At 34.7% G+C, this 19,377-nt stretch overlaps 1 protein-coding gene across 6 annotated transcripts in view; it reads left to right on the plus strand.

Moving 5' to 3' along the window:
* The window catches only part of baz (par-3 family cell polarity regulator), a 229,921-nt gene extending 210,973 nt beyond the window's left edge, over nucleotides 1-18,948 (plus strand). For 5 of the 6 annotated variants that reach the window (XM_089105453.1, XM_089105454.1, XM_089105457.1 and 2 more), the window contains 2 exons: nucleotides 4,064-4,350; nucleotides 12,992-18,948. In XM_089105453.1, coding sequence (XP_088961579.1) covers nucleotides 4,064-4,350; nucleotides 12,992-13,179 — 475 coding nt within the window. In that variant the 3' untranslated portion in view covers nucleotides 13,180-18,948. The remainder of the gene's footprint in view (nucleotides 1-4,063; nucleotides 4,351-12,991) is intronic. The other variant, XM_089105456.1, reaches the window with a different exon arrangement.
* The last annotated feature ends 429 nt before the right edge of the window (nucleotides 18,949-19,377 follow it).

Raw genomic sequence — 19,377 nt, forward strand, 5'->3', positions numbered from 1 at the left:
GATAAATTATTTTTAAAATTGAAAATGGAAAAACATGTTGCAAACGATACGTTAATTGCCTGTTGTGGCGGAGAGCTGAGAGAGCGATCCATTTTCGTTTTGTATGAATTTTTTTCAAATGAATCAGACCTTTCCTGAACGTTGAGCAATAAACATGTCTGTTAAAAATCTCCGAACTTAGTGATTTTAGATAACGAAAATGGCGCACAATTTCGGGATGATTTTTGGGAATTGTGTTCTGATTTCTGGTTGCTGTGGAAAAAGTTGCTACATAATATGATTTTGAAAAGTTAGGGATAGCTTTAGAGCACAAAATTAAGATCTATAAGTTTTTATTGTAAGTTTTATCCATCACAGTGCTAATGATACAATATGATAAGTTCAACTAGCTGCTAAGTCAATGCATTATTTCTAAATCCTTTTCTCAGATTTCTTTACAATGTTTATGAGAATGAATCGATAGCGAAGAAAGAAATCCAGAGGAAGGAATTAAATATTTGCTAATTTGTATTTTTTTTTTTTTTAAATTTAATATCAATTATGAACAAAAAACTTAATATAAACACATTTCCTCCAAATGGCACAGCATGATATGGAGGAGGGATAATCAAACAAATCGACAAAAAAAGCAATAAAAAAACTTAACATTAACCTCTGGAGTGGTTTAAAAATAAAACTCAACTACAACATCATTTATATTGCTACCACTAACTTAACATTTAACGCTTGACTCCTTCCTTAACACATTTTAATCAAAATAAAACACTAAATTTAATGATTTAAAGCCAGTTTAATCCATCAACTACGTATTCTATTACATTAATCGTTAAAATCATATTTAGAAAACAATTCACTCTTCAACAGCCTTTTAAATCCACCTAAATTACTATTTTTAATATATGTCATTCAACATAAATCTCATAATATCTCATTTAACGAATTCCATAACTTAGCCCCTGTAAAAACAATGGAAAATGTAGTTTAATTGCAAAATTTGAAAAAAAAACTGCAAAGAGACGCAAAACCTCAGGCGCTGTTTCTTGCTCATTTCGACACTAGTGCCAGCTCCCCGTTTTGGGCTACCCACACGTGCGTGCGGTTAATTTCATATTTAAAAGTCGTGCTTCTTGCTATGCTCTTCTTCTTCTCCAAATACCCATTGAGTGTCACAGAAGAAACGGCAGTTACAATCTGTTCTTTTAAGTCATTCCGTTTATTGGGATGCTGCCTAAGAAGAAATTTTGTTATGTTAGTTTTGCTTTGTGAAACTAACGGGGCTCTAGAGAGTTTTGACATGGTTGACTAGTCATATTGACTTTCAATTATGAGCTTCGTTTCGTATACACGAGTGTTGGTTGTTTGAAGGTCGACAGTCATCAGACGGTATTTATATGACGTTTAAAGCCCTAGGCGAGTGGTTAGCGCTCCGGACTTGAAATCCTGAGGTAAGGGGCTCGAGTCCTGGTGTCGCTGGTTAAAGTATAGCGGGTCTGCATGCCTAATGTGATAGGTACAATTATTCTGCATATTATGTAGTAAAAATTGTTTTCTAACTTCACACCTTCCAAATACTTTACCCCCACCCCCTCCCCCCTAATGTGCAAATGCATAGCCCAAATTATATATTTTCCAGCTATACTGTCACTTCTCTTTGTCTTGTCTCACGCTAAGCTGAAAGAAACTCACGAAAAAAAAACCGGTTCTATTATGCGTCAATGCATGAACAACTTGAGCGGTAGAGGGTGTCAAACAGTAAGGAGCGACCCGGCTCAATGGTAACCGAAACTCTAAAAAACGAAATTGTGATACCAATAGATACATCAGAAGAATCATATTTTAATTCTGATTTCAAATCTATAAGTTTCATCAAGTTTAATCTTACCTATCAAAAGTTACGCGCCTGAGAAAATTTGGCTGATTTTCGAAAAAAGGGGGAAAGACCCCCTAAAACTTTTAGAACCTTAATGAAGATCACACCATCATATTCAGCGTATCAGAGAACCCTACTGTAGAGGTTTCAAGCTCCTATCTACAAAAATGTGGAATTTTGCATTTTTTGCCAGAAGAAAGATCACGGGTGCGTGTTTATTATTATTAATTTTTTTTTTTCCAGGGGTGATCGTATCGACCCAGTGGTCCTAGAATGTCGTGGGAGGGCTCATTGGAATGGAAATTAAAAGTTCTAGTGCCCTTTTTAAGTGACAAAAAAATGGAGGGCAACTAGGCCCCCTCGCACGCTCATTTTTTCCCCCAAAGTCACCTGATCAAAATTTTAAGATCGCCATTTTGTTCAGCATGTTCGAAAATATAATAAGTATGTCTTTTAGGATGACTTAATCCCCCGAAGTTCCCGGGAGGAGGGCTGTAAGTTATGAACTTTACCCAATGTTAACATATAGCATTGGTTATTGGGAAGTATACAGTACAGACGTTTTCAGGGGAGATTTTTCCTGGTAGTGGGGGGGGGGGGTCGGGGGTTATGTGGGAGGATCTCTCCATGAAGGTAGTTTTCATGGGGGAAGGGACATTGCTATGAAGGGGACGCCGGACTTCCCAGCATTATTTAAAAAAAGATCAGAAATTAAATATAAAAAAAACAAGTTTTTCAACTGCAACAGCAGCAACATCAAAACTTTAAACGAACATGAAGGAAGTTTTCATGGGGGAAGGGACGTTGCTATGGAGGGGACGCCGGACTTCCCAGCATTATTTAAAAATAGATCAGAAATTAAATATAAAAAAAACAAGTTTTTCAACTGCAACAGCAGCAACATCAAAACTTTAAACGAAGAGAAAATATTAAATATATGATTGGGTTCACCTCCTAGTCAATACCTCACTCTTTAAGCCAGAGATTTTTTAGTACTTTCATAAGAACTATTTATTCTAATTAACGGCCTTTGTGATTAAATGGTCATTTTTAAAGAATTGGAACAAAATTCGAACTTTCGCTTAAAGAACAAGGTATTGACTAGGGGCGAACCCCCTAATATAGGTATTAAAAATATATGAATATAGAAGTTCGTTACGTAAATTAATTCGTAAGTTACGTATATTTATTACTAATAAAAACGTTCGTAAATAAAAGGAAACAAGTTTCGAGAAAGCCATTTAACCCAATAAAAGTAAATTAATATGAAAATTTTGTGTTAATTATTCATGTACTGTGAGCCAAGATCAATACGTGAATTTATAAAAAAACGTTCAAAAATTAAATAAAAAATTTTTTTTTTTAACTGAAAGTCAGGAGTGATATTAAAACTTAAAACGAACAGAAATTATTCCGTATATGAAAGGGGCTGTCCCCTCCTCAACGCCTTGCTCTTTGCGCTAAAGTTTGACTTTCTCACAACTCTATTTTTTTTAAACAATAAAAAACTTTAGTGTAAAGAGCAAGGTGTTGAGGAGGGGACAGCCTCTTTCATGCACGGAATAATTTCTGTTCGTTTTAAGTTTTAATGTCGCTCCTTACTTTCAGTTAAAAAAAACTTGTTTTTTTTATTTAATTTTTGTTATACAAGTACCAAAAGTTGTATTATATATACCAAAAGTGCTAAGCACTGTCCTGGTATTGGCTTACACATGTTGAATTCTGAAACTGAATTTTCGCTATGATCTCTGACAATTCTGCCACTTTAGTAATTAAACCACTTCAGTATGTGTGGTTACATATAGAATGTTCACATATAGTGTTTGAATTCAAACATTCAGTATGTTGAATTCTGAAACTGAATTTTCGCCATGATCCCTGACAGTTCTGCCACTTCAGTAATAAAACCACTTCAGTATGTGTGGTTACGTATAATGTTTGAATTTAAACATTCAGTATGTTGAATTCTGAAACTGAATTTTCGCCATGATCCCTGACAATTCTGCCACTTCAGTATATGTGGTTATATATAGTGTTTGGATTCAAACAATCACTATGCTGAATTCTGAAACTGAATTTTCACCATGATCCCTGACAATTCTGCCACTTCAGTAATGAAACCAGTTATAGAAGGTATCATAATTAAAAAAAAGGCGTTATAACCGGAAACTTTTTTTTTCTTTTTTTTTTTAGTAGAAGGCAACAGCAATACCGCTCCCAACGCTCCCATCGCGAGTCCAGGGAATCAAAAGCAGATCGACCAATATCGAATTACTATGAATATGAAAGCCTACAAAACAGACAAAGTAGCCAGCATCACCATCCTCCAAGATTTCAGTCTGATTTGCCGACTATTCAGCAAGGAAGCAAACCAAAGCCTCCCTATCCTCTGCCGCCAGGTCCACCTCAAGGCTACCAGCAACAAGTTGTACAAACACAGCGGAAACAAGCCCGGGGCTATACTACTGGCTACGGTAGAGGTATTTGTCTTCTTTATTTTGTCCTTCCAAGGATATAGTTTAAATGCTATAGCTGTTAAACTGAAGAACAGTGAAAAATGCGAGTACAAATTGGAATAAAAATATAGCAATTAGGTCTTACTTTGTAAGCTTTTAAATAGGACATCTTTGCCAAACAATAATCTATTATCATTTAATACCTTTGTGGTAACACCGTAACGGCAAAATGCTTTTATTTTAATGTACTTAAGGCGACTGAGTTATGAAGAAAAGTGCTTCTAAATAGGTTTTTCCTTGGACAAAATTTCTTCTTGAGCCCCTTTCAATTTACAGGTATTTTTTTTACCCACTTCGTCCTTACTCTCAAATTCAAAATAAAAATAAAATCAATACAATATACTTCTGAGATTAAGTAGATACAGTAAAAGTGAGCTGCGTACAAAGTGAAGTCTTAGCTAAACATTCTTGAAGTGATTAATCTCAGGCTTTCTTTCTTTCTTTTTTTTTTCTTTTTTTTTCTTTTTTTTTTTTTTATCGACAATTTGTTGATCGTGAGTTAGATTTGCTTTTTCAGTGTTCACTATTCAGTGTTTCTATTACTCCCTGATTTCCCGAAAAAAAAATTTGATTCTCAAAAATCTCCCCGAAAATTAGCGTCCATAAATATTCAGACGTTAACACGAAATATTATACGAATACAACACGAATTAACACGAAAATAACCAGGATAAAACGTTAACACGTTAATTTTTGCTAAAGTTGATTTTTTCGAATATTTTGGAAAGCCTTATGCGCTGCGGCTATAGGTCATTTGCCCAATAAATTCGCTTATATTTCAGGGTAATCGCTGTCTTTCCAAAAAGTGACATTCCACATGACTTCTGGTTTTCGATAAGGACGGGATCCCCAAGCCTTTATCCAAATATATCCCTCTTTTAAAAAAAAAGTCATTGGCGTAAAAAATAAAAAATCTACTTTGTCTTCAAATTATCGCCCCACGGGACTCTTCAGATTCCCTTTTGTTTGTCCTAGTATAACCAAGGAGATTATTGATTGAAAATATGGAGCTACTAATCAATCTTCTTTAGATCTTTTTCTGTTGTTTGCATTGCACTGAAACCATGTTGTAGTGTTGTAAGATGTCCATGTTGTAAGGTATTGTAGGGTTTCTTTGTAGTGTATCATAGCCGACATCTAAATAATTTGAAACATCTAGCCAGCATCTAGAAAGGTTTAAAAACCATGAGTTGTGAACCGAATTAGAAAAAAGGACACTCTAATTCCAAAACAGAATGAAAAATAAAAAAGAATAAGAAAGACCAGAAAAAACTTTCTACTGAAAATATCTGGATTTTTTTTTTTTTTTTTTTTTTTTTTTTTTTTTTTGCCTTGTATTCAAACCTAAGATGTTGTTGAGTATTTTGTAGGTGTATTGTAGGTGTAAAATAGCCGACATCTAAATAATTTAAAACATATAGCCAGGATCTAGAAAGGTTTAAAAACTGTGCCTTGATTGAAAAAATGGACCGAATTAGGGAACGGAACACTAATTCCAAAACAGAATGAAAAATAACAAATAATAAGAAAGACCAGAAAATACTCTTATCTTCTTCTGAAAATATCTCGAAAACTATTAATTTTGTGTATTCAGAGTATTTAAAAATTCTTAAATAGTCTTCTGTGGTAGCTAGCTTCTGACTTTTTTCATCTTTTCTTTTACTTTTTTTTATCTGTCACAACTTTTTACTACTTTATTACTTTTTTTCTCTTTTTTTGGTACGTTTTTGAGTTTCGAGGCCTGATTTTAGTGATTTGGTAGACGGTTAATTAGATATAGGATCTCCGTTCTATTATATTTTTATCTAAAATATTAAGTTCAATTTTTTCTATATCTATGCTTAGAAAGATATTGCTAAATCATAAAGGTCTATGACCAGGTTAGATATGCCTACACCCCGTGATTCTGCGAGAAACGGCCGCTGCAAAATCAAAATATTTTCCCGCTTCTTCACTCCCTACCTCTCGTTCCATTGAGGATGCATAATCCGAAGCCAAAGAAATAATTCTGTGGTTTTGCAGCTCTTCACTCGGCAATTTTGCTTCTGCAATTCGATCTACCTTTATCTGGTCCGATGTTTTTCTCCAAGTAACATTTTTAAGTTGTTCCTTCATTATTTCTGGTGCTGCAACCTTCTTAAAAAAACATACTTATCTCCCGACTAAGGCACCTTATATTTATGGAATATATTTCTAACGGAAAACGGCTTTCTAAGAAATCAGTTTTCCACCTGTCTATAACAGTGTGTCAAACAACCAATCTTTTTTTTCAAATATAGGACAAAGGCATACAATTCTCTAACTTTTGGCCCTCCCATAAAGGCTCTCTAGCTTGTACAAAAACTCTAAGACTTGTGACTGGTCTGTACTAATATGTACATCTGCCTTACTGGTTTTTTTTTTTGTCATAAGTGACATTTTCTTCTCAATATTTTTCTACTCCCAGCAGCGTGTCTTTTTTCTTCTTTTCTTTCTTTTTTTTTCAAGTCCTAAATTTTCTATCTGGTGTATCTGACATCCAGTATCATATCTTTGACTTCCAAAGTCATTAGCCTTCTTTCCACTATATCTTGACTCCCAGAGTAATTTTTTACTTACCAAGTCCAAACTTTCTTTCCACCATATATTGACTCCCAGTCATTCTTTCTTATCTTATTTCTTTCTAATTTCAAGTGTGTCCAAATATATATATATATATATATATATATATATATATATATATATATATATATATATATATATATATATATATATATATATATATATATATATATATATAAATATATATATATATATATATATATATATATATATATATATATATATATATATATATATACCCATAACCTCTGATCAAGAAGCACTTTTTCATCCACCGTACTGTAACAAGGTATCTTAATAATTTGATTTTTCCACAAAACCGTGTATATACGTTGAATAAAAGAATTGTAATGGCAATGTAACTGTTTATTAAGAGTCATTGTTGCTATTCTTTCACGAGGAAACAGTAGCAACATGCCGAGTGCCGGGGCCCGGCTTTGAAATCGGATACATGGTTTTTTTTTTCTTAACTGGCATATAGACATTTCTGGCCACTAAAATGATCTAAATAGGTCACAGCTTTATGGAAGAATTTTTTTCCCCAGGCTGGTTGTATCGAACCTATGGTGACGCCATGACATGAAGAAGAGGCTCACAGTGTCTGCGGTTACAAGATAAGTTACAATGAGAATTAATATATACAAGTCTGTGACATAGCCATGCCGGGGCCCGGCCTCAAAACTGGCTATATAGTTTGTTTTTTTTTTCTTGTTGAAACTTGCAATTGACATTTCTGGCCACAAAAACGATCAAAATAGGTCACAACTTTAACAAATTCGTATCTTCCCCAGGATGGCTGTATCGAACCTATGCTGACGTCATGACGTCAAGAAAAGGCTCAAATTGTCTGCGGTTAGAATACAAGCGCATTGAGCATATATATATATATATATATATATATATATATATATATATATATATATATATATATATATATATATATATATCCTTTCAATGTTTTTAACATTTGGATCTCCATCAATATTGCAATCAGACAATGGTAGAGAATTCAGTAATTAAATCATATCTGAAATTTGCGCTATGTCCGAAAGTCCGTTAGATTCATGTCATCCCCGAATGCACATTTATTGTAGATTAATTAAAAAACTTTTTCCACAAAATAAGCTTTTCAAAGAAAAGTAAAGAACTCCATTAAGCACAAAATGAGCAAAATAAAGTATAATAATCTACCAAGCGTGAAACTACCGCAAATCAGCTTCGATAATAAATGAAACCCAAAACGAACAGAAATTACAATAAATAATCGAGTCAAACTCAAAACGAGCAGAAATTAACATTAGTACGGCTCAAAACCCCTATGCCGTCCCAAGGCCAGAACATAATTTGCACTTTACTGAAAAAACATAAATGTTCTTACTTTTACAACTTTAATAAATCAAATAATATTAACATTTTGATTACTAAATATCAGTATATGTATATTAAACTGACAATGCACATTCATTTGTATGCGCTATTTTGATTTGGTTTAATTTTCAGACTGGAAATAGCCCGAAAGTTTGAGCAATATACCGCTTATCGTTAAAGAGATACTACTGCGACACTTTATTGGGAATTAGCATTAGAGATATGCATTTTGACATTATCTTATGGCGCCATATAGTTTTCAAACCTAAAGGCAAGTAGGGGGGTGGGTGTGGGAGGGGGATTAGTCGCCCTCCAATCACTTTCGACATTTAAAAGGTGCATCAGCCCTTTGTATTTTCAATCAAATGAGCCCTTTTCGAAGCTCCTACGACAACTCCTTCGATACGAAATGCCCTGGTCTAAACAACAATAAAAAAATCATACATTATACCCACATCGATCTTAGCTATAAAAATTTCAAGCCTTCCAATCACTTTCGACTATTAAAGAGGGCACTAGGCCTTTCAATTTCCATTCGAATGAGCCCTTTTTGAGTTTCTACGACAACGCTTTCTATAAGCACCATATGTGCCCCCAGGGCAAAAATTACAACTCTTACCCTACGAGCTGCTACGATGGTTGTCATCCTCTAAGACATAATTTCCAGAACTTTCAACTACGTTAAACAAAATAGCTATCTCAAAATTTCAATGGGATGTGTTTGGGAAAATGGTGGCCTAAGATGGGCGTTAGTTGCTCTCCCATCACTTTCAACTGTTAAGAAAGGCGCTAGTCGTTTCAATTTCTAAGCAAATGAGCCCTTTTGAAGTTTCTCCGGCAACGCTTTCTATAAAAACCTTATGTGCCACCAGGGCATAACTTACAACCCTTACCCTGAGGGCTGGGGGGAGGGGTTGTCATCCTCAAAGACCTAATTTCCAGAAATTCTGCTACGTTGAACAAAATGGCTATCTGAACATTTTGAATTTATATGTTTGGGGGAATGGTGCGCGTGAGAGGGTGGCTAGTTGCCCTTCAATCACTTTCGACTATTAAAAAGGGCACTAGCCCTCTCAGTTTCCAATTAAATGAGCCCCTTTTGAAGTTTTTACGACAACTCTATCTATAGAAACCTTATATCCCCCAGGGTATAACTTACAACCTTTGCCCTGGGTGCTCGGGAAGGTTTGTCATCGTTAAATACATAATTTCCGGAACTTTCAACTACGTTGAACAAAATGGCTATCTCTAAACTTTAATTGAATGTGTTTGGGGAATTGGTTGGCGTAAGAGGGGGGTTAATTACTCTCCACTCAATTTCGAGTATTAAAAAGGGCAATTTCAATTTCCAAATGAGACCTTTTTGGAATTTCTGCAATAAATTTCTATATAAACCTTATATACCCCCAGGGCTTAACTTACATCCCTGGCACTGTGGGCTCTGGGGGGGTTATCATTCTCAAAGATCTAATTTCCAGAACTTTCGACTATGTTGAACAAAATGGATATCTCAAAATTTTGATTGGATTTTTGGGGAAATGGTGGGCGTGAGAGGGGGGGTTAGTTGCCCTTCAATCACTTTTGACTATTAAAAGGGCACTAGCCCTTTCAATTTCCAATTGAATGAACCCTTTTTGATGTTTTTACACATCGCTTTTTATAAAAACCTTACATGCCCCCAGGGCATAACGTCCACGCCTTGCCCTGAGGGTTGTGGGGGGGAGGGGTTGTCATCCTTAAAGACCTAGATTTCCAAAATTTTCAACTACGTTGAATAAAATGGCTATCTAAAAATTTTGGTCGGATTTGTTTGGAGAAAAGGTGGGCGTTAGTTGCCGTTATATCATTTCGACTATTAAAAAGGGCACTAGCTCTTTGAATTTCCAATCAAAAGAGCTCTTTTCAAGTTTCTAGGAAAAAGATTGTAATAAAAACTTATATGCCCTCAGGGCATAACTTATAACCCTTGCGCTGAAGACTGTGGGGGGATTGTCCTGCTCAAAGGTATAATTTACTTTAAACTGTGCGAAACAAAATTGCTGTCTCAAAATTTTGATTGGATGTGTTTGGGGAAATGGTGGGCGTGGAAGGGGTGTTAGTTGCCTTCCAATCACTTTCTACTATTAAAAAGGGCACGAGCCATTTCAGTTTCAAATCGAATGAGCCCTTTTGGAAGTTTCTACGACAACGCGCTCTATAAAAACCTTATATGCCCCCAGGGCACAACTTACAACCCTTGCCCTGAGGGCTGTGGGGGAGTGTCCTCTTCAAAAACTTAATTTCTCTCTGGAACTACGCTGAACAAAATGGCTATCTAAAAATTTTGATTGGATGTGTTTGAGGAAAAGGTGGGCGTGAGAGGGGGGTTAGTTGCCCTCGAATCAGTTTCGACTATTAAAAAGGGCACTAGACCTTTGAATTTCAAATCGAATGAGCCCTTTTTTCAAGTTTCTACAACAAAGATTTCAATAAAACTTATATGCCCCCAGGGCATAATTTATAACCCTTGCCCTGAAGACTGTGGGGGGAGTTTCCTGTTCAAAGCTATAGTTTCCAGAACTTAAAACTACGTTGAATAAAATGGCTATCTCAAAATTTTGATTGGATGTGTTTGGGGGAAATGTGGGCGCGAGAGGGGGGGTTAGTTGCCCTCCAATCACTTTAGAGTATTAAAAAGGGCACTAGCCCTTTGAATTTCCAATCGAATGAACTTTTTTTGAAGTTTCTACGACAACACCTTCTATAGAAACCTTATATGCCTCCAGGGCATTACTTACAACCCTTGCCCTGAAGGCTTTGGGGGAGTGTCCTCCTCAGAAACATAATTTCTATCTGGAAATCAACTACGCTGAACAAAATGGCTATCTTAAAGTTTTGATTGGATGAGTTTCGGGAATTGGTGGGCGTGGAAGGGGTGTCAGTTTCCTTCCAATCACATAGCACAAGCCACTCCGATTTCCAATTGAATGAGCCTTTTCGAAGTTTCTACGACAACTTCTTCGATACGAAGGGCCCTGCTCTAAAGAATAAAAAAATAATACATTGTGCCAACGTCGTTCTTATATGCCTCAAGGGCACAACTTATAATCCTTGCCCTGAGGGTTGTGGGGGAGTGTCCTCCTCAAAAATATATTTTCTATCTTGAAATCAACTACGCTGAACAAAATGGTTATCTCAAAATTTTGATTGGATGTGTTATGGGAATGATGGGTGGGGGGGGGCTAGTAGCCCTCCAATCACTTTCGACTACTAAAAAGGGCACTAGCCACTCCAATTTCCAATCTAATGAACCCTTTTCGAAGTTTCTACGTCATCTCCTTCGATACGAAGTGCCCTGGTATGGAAACCAAAAAAAATAAATAAAAAATAATACATTGTGCCAACATCGTTCTTTACTTAGGCCACTCCAATTTCCAATCGAATGAGCCCTTTTCGAAGTTTCTACGACAACTGCTTCGATACGAAGTGCCCTGCTCTACAGGAAAAAAATAATAAATAATATATTGTGCCAACGTCGTTCTTATGTGCCCCCAGGGCATAACTTACAACCCTTGTCCAGAAGGCTGTGGGGGAATGTCCTCCTCAAAAACATAATTTCTATCTGGAAATCAACTACGTTGAACAAAATTACTATCTTATAATTTTGATTGGATGTGTTTGGGGAACTGGTGGGTGTGGAAAGGGTTTTAGTTGCACTTTAGTCACTTTCTATTATTAAAAACGTCACAAGCCACTCCAGTCTACAATTGCATGAGCCTTTTTCGAGGTTTTTATGACAACTCCTTTGATACGAAATGCCCGGGTCTGGAAACCAAAAAAAAAAAATAATAATACATTGTGCCAACATTTTTTGTTTATTCTGAACAAAATGATTATCTAAAAATTTTGATTGGAGGTCTTGGAGGGTTTCGCGGCGGCCGGGTAGTAAAAAAGTAACACGGAGTGGGGGGATGCACTCTGATCAGTTTTTACTCTAAAACGGGCCCTGGATCTATCGATTTCAGACCGAATGAGCCCCCTCCAAAGTTTCTACTGTCGCTGCTTCTATGCGAAATGGCTAGACAAAAGGATGGAAGAAATAATACAATGAAGGCACATGGCTCTTTAATAACTCAACGCTACAGCTCTGTCTCTTATATGTATTGTTTACTGTTTTTTAACGTCTTCATCATTATTAGATTTGCATTTCATTTAGGTTATAAATGGAAATGTAGCGTGCTAAAAGAATTTTTTTTTTTAGCATTTTAAAACTTTTTATAAAATTGTCTTTTACCTTTGTCTTTCTATGTATATTTTGTCTTTCTTTAAAATTGCCCTTCTATAAATTTATCTTTGTGTTTGTTATAAGGTATTGTAAGGGGTGGATCCATGATTTTTTAGGGGGGGAGGGTGCCAAATAGGTTGATCCGATTAACTTGTGTTAGGAGCAACTTTAATTAACGCAAACTTGCGTTAATTAAGTAAATCACACTACTTTAGACTACGTTAGGGGGGGGGCCCTACTCTGGATCCGCCACTGGGTTATGTCTTGTGGACTTTTTTAATGTTTATTCTTATTTCGGCACTGAGGACTCGACAGATTTTTTTTTTCTCGATATTTTTTATATGTTATATAAAATTGTCTTCTTCTTTTCAGACAAACGGATGCCACTGCAAAGCAATATTTTTGACCCTCTTTGTCCTCCAAGGCAGCAAACACAACATTCACACCCTCGATACTCACAAGGGCAGTCTCAATTTCAAGTGCCGCAGCCTGCGCCCCCTAATATCTATGGTTCAGATAGGAGGCCAGGCGCCCCAGTATTAAGTGGCTCTAAAGTGTAATTCTTTTTTTTTAGCTGTTTCCAAAGTTTATTACGTCTTGCGCAGAATCCTGATGCTTACTTATGAACATGTATATATTCCGAATATATTTTGTTTTTGCTTTCTCTGATTCTTTCCCTAGTTTTATTACTGCCCTCTTTGTCTCATATGATCCATCACTTAGATATTCCTTATATACCACTTATACAGAAAATAACCTTAGCTCTTCTATATTAAAGACTGTAATAAATTTGTAACGTAACAAATTATACCGTTGAAATTGGATTGTCAAAATATTATTTGAAAGGATTGCTTGTGAATTATAGTTTCTTTAAATTTAATTTAAATATGCATTTAGTACTTATTTTATCAGTTATGGCCATGAAAATCTTTGAAAAGGTCATTAAAGTTTCTTCAAATACTTTTGAAACTTAATCATTGAAAATGCTTATAATTTAAAATACTTCACGATTTAAATATTTTATAATGTCATTATTTAGATATTTTAATTATTTAAATTTTAAATATTAATTTATTTAAATATATTTTAATTTAAATTTTAATAATTCTCATTATTAAAAATAATTTAGGTATTTTAAATTATACTTTATAATTTTAAATACTTTTAAATTTAAAGGTCATTTAAGTATCTTTGCTAAAGATTAAGTCCAATGAAGAGGAAAAAAGGTCTGATGCCACCTTCCTTTCCCATTCACTCTTACTCCTACATCTACTCTTATTTACCTATTTGCTATTACAATAAAGTATCTGCCTGACCGACCGGTTTACTCGACAATAGAATTCGATATATCTGAGGATTGAACTTTTGCAAGAAACGAATTTTTTTCTTCAATATGGTGAAAATCTCTTTAAAAATTCCGAAATATTGTAGTGTGTAGCCTAATAATATGGCTAATGGTGCTTATGGCTAATATGGCTAATGATGCATAAATCTTTCTTTTTCATGGTTTCGAAACATCAACTGTTGATAAATTAAAGGAAAATACGATTAATCCTATCTTTCCAGTTAAATATTTTGCCTCTGAGAATGAACGTCGAATTATCTTCTACTTCGTAATAATTGATCATGTTTTAAAAAAGGCCCTTGGTGGATCCTATTAAACGACTTGTGTTCTAACAATTTAGTCTTAAACTGTGTTTTCTCTCTTTTCTTCTATTTCTTCTGTTTTATTTGCTTCAGTTCTTTTATCCTAAAGAAAAAGCGATCAAAAATGGTGTTTCTTAAGAACAACGTAAATACTGAAAGACAAAGCCAATATTCGTTATTATGGCAAGCCAACGCGTTTTAAGAAATAATATAAATTGATTTTTCTTTGTCTTTACTCGCACTACGTTTTTAACCTTGATAACTTGCTTTTGAAATAAATGGTCAGATTCTTTTTTATTTTTATTATTTTATTATTATTATTATATCCTTGAATAAAAAGACCGTGCCAAAAATTGAAGTAACTATCGGGATTCTGCTTTTATGTACCTTTATGTTCTTCATTCGTTCAATCGCCGACAATTACTCTGTATGAAATATATCGTTCAGACGATTTCCATTCTGAAGCCCAATCTAGTAATGTCACTTTAAAATCTAGTAATGGGGCTCCCAACTTTAAATTATTTTTGTTTTTGGATTAACGACGCTTCTTGACTACTCAGGTCCTTGCTTTGGCCCTGTAGTGTATTGCTACAGCTGGATTTGAACTCGGGTCCCCCATTACAAAGCTGAGATCAAACCTACTGCGCCCCCACAGGACAACTTTAAATGCAACTTTAAAGATAATTAATTAAAATTAAAATTGATGCTAAAAAATTGTTTAATTATGGCTGTTGTAACGTCGTTCATTATCCTTGTCATCAGACGTGAAATTTTTATTTTTATACAACTCTGAAAAAGTTATGCCAGCTTTACCTCTCACAGGGACTATCTGTCTTGGCTTTACTCTAATTAGTAATGGCTCTCAAGTCTTTCATCACTTGCACCAAGTTGATATTTCATACTTTTTTATGCTTTTACTCCCTTTTCCCCTTCCAAAAACAGATCTCTTTTTTGAATGGAGGTTGTTTTTTAGAAATTTACCAGTAAAGGGATCACTGCCTCTACTTCTTGTCGGTGAATGAACTTTTGTTGGACATTTTTTTTTCTTTTTGGTAACTAACTTTCTCTTGCTTTTTTTATTTTTATAGGACTAAATATATCGTGTGCTATCATTGTGATTTTAGTTTCTGATTTTATCTTGATTTGTGTTTTATATAGTAGAAAGTAAGTACAGTTTTACCAAAATTCATAAGCTCTCAATAAGGAGAGGGGTTTCTGACACTAAGCAATGCTCTTATATTATTTTTTTTTGGCAATTTGGCGTTACTAAAGAAATTTGATTTGTCATATTTCTGAAATATGGTTGTAAAAATGCCAATGCGGGTGCTTTAATGCAAAAAGTGATATGTTACACAAAATGAGTTGTATACGATAATGGAAAACATAACAATGTTTTTAGAATTCTTTTTTTTTTAGGAATTATTTTTGCTATTCAGCGTGTAAAATTAGCAAAAAGTACAAAAAGACAAAAATTACAACGCTAAAAATAAATTAAACTAATAGTAACTCAGCTCGTATGGCTATGGAGATAAAATTCATTCTTACAGTTAGTTTAACACTATTAAAAAAAATATTCTGGAATTAGAAAAAACTACACTTACTTTAAGGGTAAAATGACTGGTACCAAGGTGCTACCTTTTCCTTGCACTATCGGTGGGCTCCGTACTACCAGAACGCTAAGCTTTCCTGGCGAAACCCCAGTTTTTTAGAAGTTATTGAGAGGTACCAGCAGTTCAGTGATGACATTTACTTTAGAGCAGTTAGAAATTAGGTGGCAATAGTGTTTGTATAGAAGCTGTACACATTCAATATCTCCAATATGTCCACTCTAGAATAATATACGTTTTATGACCTCTTCTAAAGTGCAAGTCAAATCTTCTATTTAGAGTTGTTGCTGACACATGTAACTGGTGCATTGCTTTATATTTTCTCTGTTCGAAAATTAAACCTCGTGGACTCACAAGCCCAGGGTGTTTTGTCAAATCTCATGTTTTTGCTATAGTCCTATAATTTTCTGTGTGTTATATACAAGAGTGCTGGTGCTTTTTCTTTCCTCTGAATATGGTGGGAAATATGTCCCAAGGTTAGCGCCCACTTCCCTTGGAATGCGTGTCCCTATATGAGCGGTAAATGTGGACAGAGAGCAGTGTAGTTCTGGGTGCAAAGAAAACTTTTCTATTGGTGGAAGTAGTTAGGTTTATGAAGAGGGGGGTGGGTCCTCTTACGAACGTTAAATGAAAGGTTTTGCTATTATATAAACATATGCAGATACCTAAAGTTTCATAGATCTACAGTGTAGCTAACAAATTCATGGGATTTTTAATTTTTGGAACAACAAATTAAGCCTAATCTATTAAAATATACTATGAAACCTAGGTTTTTGGTTAAATAATACCGAAACAAATTCGATATAAAATAACTCCTAGTTCAAACTGGGATGAATAATCGCTTCTCGGGTAGTGTTTACTTGAATATTCAATCAACCTCGTATGGCAAGCAAGGAAAACAAATCGGGTACATACCCTTGCATACATACCCCTAATACTATAGCATCTAATATCCACTGAAATAGCATGATCTTTACCTCTAACAACTTAATGTACCGCCCAGTTCTGGCATACAATTTTCAGAAGTTCCGTCGCATGGTGTTTACGTATGCTCTCGTAGAGCTAATTTTAACTGGAGTCTAAATAGGTCGCTCTTCTGTTCAAAATGCCGTTGTTATTCAAGATGTGATTATGTGTCCCAAATTCCGCATTTGACTAAAGGAGAAATGGCGAACATCCCTCCCCCCCCCCCTGGATACGCCATTGCATGCAGATTTGTTTCTTTGTTTAATACCCGTTTTGTTTAAAAAACGGTACCTGCGTTACTGATATATAAAATTAAAACTATAATATGACCAAATAACAAATTTTGTATAAAAAAAAAAGAATTTAAAAATTTATGATTAATGTGACATGGCACTTTAAAGGATCACCCTATCTTGTTCATTATAAACTTTTTCATTTTGTCTGGTCAAAATATTTAGAATTGGTTGGGCGATCTTGCAAAAACTTTTAAAGCTTTGAAATTAACTTGGAATAAACGACACAAAACTAAAAGCCCGTATCTACTTTCCCGGAGATCTTGGAAAAACCTTTTAACTTCGTTTTTTTTGTGCTGGAGGTAGAGATTTTTTTAGTTTTTAGAGATTATTTAGTTTTAATGAAACTTATACCATCAGAAAGTGTGAATATTGTTTTTCGATTAAATTAAGTAGAACTTTTTTAAAGTTCAGGAAAGGATAGTCTCTAAAAATGTTCTAGCATACCTTCTGGGAAAATGCTAAAAATCAGATTAAAAGAATCATCATTTGGCCGCTGGACATAACTGGACTTTGCGTGACAAAATAGCTAATTTAAAGCGCACATAGCGCTCTGGTCTTTAGAATGCTTAGGGGCATTAAACTTACTACTGTTTAACTCGGCTAATATTAAATGCATTCTAAATTCTACCCCGCTCTGCGTATTTGATCGAAATAAATTTCCCTGATATCGAAAGAAATAGGGTCTATCCAGTTCCAAAGTTGAATGAATTTTTTTGGAATAAATATGCATTTCTTAGAAACAAATCTTATCCTTTACCCCCCACCCCGAAACATTGTGTTCGATATGAAATTATTAAAGAACGCAACTGACTTTGCGTGACAAAATAGCTAATTTAAAGCGCAAATGACGCTCTGGCCTTTAGAATGGTTAGGGGCATTAGCCCTACTCCTGTTGAACTCGGCTAATATTAAGAGTATTCTAAATTCTATCTCGCTCTGCGTATTTAATCGAAAGAAATTTCCCTGATATCGAAAGAAATGGGTTCTATCCTGAGCCATAAGTTGAATAAAAATTTGTAGAAAAAATATGTATTTCATAGAAACAGGTCTTATCCCCCCCTCCCTCGAAAATTTTGCGTGATGAATCTTGTTCAGGGTAGTGTATGACTTGTCAACTTCATTATATGCTGCTCTTCGATTATTCTTCATTGTAATACCAAAATATTGTCCCAAATAATTAATGTCACTTAAATATTTAAGCAAAGCTTTCAATTGTAGACTTTCTAAAATTGTAGGCTTACAAAGCCTTCTAAGACTGAAAGTGTTCAATCTTAGAATTATGATAGAAACTCAAGACTTATTTGTTCAGTTTTATTACATTTCATGTATTTTCTTTTTGGGGGGATTTTTACAGTATTGGAGTTCAGCCACCTTTCATTTGAAGCGTCAGTTTCTTTCTTATTTTTTTTTTATTTCTTCAACGTTTGCTGTTATATATGTGTACATTAATATTTCGTTTTTTCTTCCTTTACAGGCTTTCTTTTTCTCTTGTCTTTTTCTGTTCCTTTATATATTTCCTCGTCACTTACCTCCATTTTCCTTGCTTTTTTAAATGAGTAGATTATCTTGTGAATATTTGTATAATTTCTCTGTAAAATAGTTTATTTGTTTGATAAATCCACTGTGCCATTTGTGTAAGTTGAAAAATTTGACCTCTAGATATTTATTTGTCTGACTATCTGCCTTAGTGTATTTCGCATTCCACAGTTTGCCGTCCACTTCCTGTGTCTATCTTTTGTACTGAAGCAGAAAGAAATGTGTTTTGTAAATTCTGACGTTTTTTTGGCATTAAAACTGTGAGATTTTTTACTGTAATTTGAAACAATCTATTTATAGAGCATCGTAGCAGGCACATGCTGTCGCGGCATCTACATTTGATAAAGTTCAAATATATCTTTAGACTAAGCATGGTAAATGCACAATTAAATCTATATCTTGTCTCTTCGAAAATATACATAAGTAGCCAAAGTCTTTCCAAATATACTGTTCTTTGCCGTGACAATTGTCCCCCCCTCTCTAATGGGGATAGATATATCCCTAGGCTGTGCACAATACTAGGAAATGCGTGATTAAAATGGAAGCAATCCTAAAAATATGAATCGTAGAGATTTCTGTATACTATGAAATAAGGAATTTTAGTGTTTTCTTGTGAAGTATTATACATAGTCTAGGGCTATATGTGGCTTTCTTGGAGGGGAGAATAATTGGTGGAGGGGTGCAGTGTGAACTCCTTATTCAGTAA

Source organism: Artemia sp. Qi Xiang Cuo, chromosome 19 (assembly GCF_049724085.1).
Source record: "Artemia sp. Qi Xiang Cuo chromosome 19, ASM4972408v1, whole genome shotgun sequence".
NCBI classification, from domain to species: Eukaryota; Metazoa; Arthropoda; class Branchiopoda; order Anostraca; family Artemiidae; genus Artemia; species Artemia sp. Qi Xiang Cuo.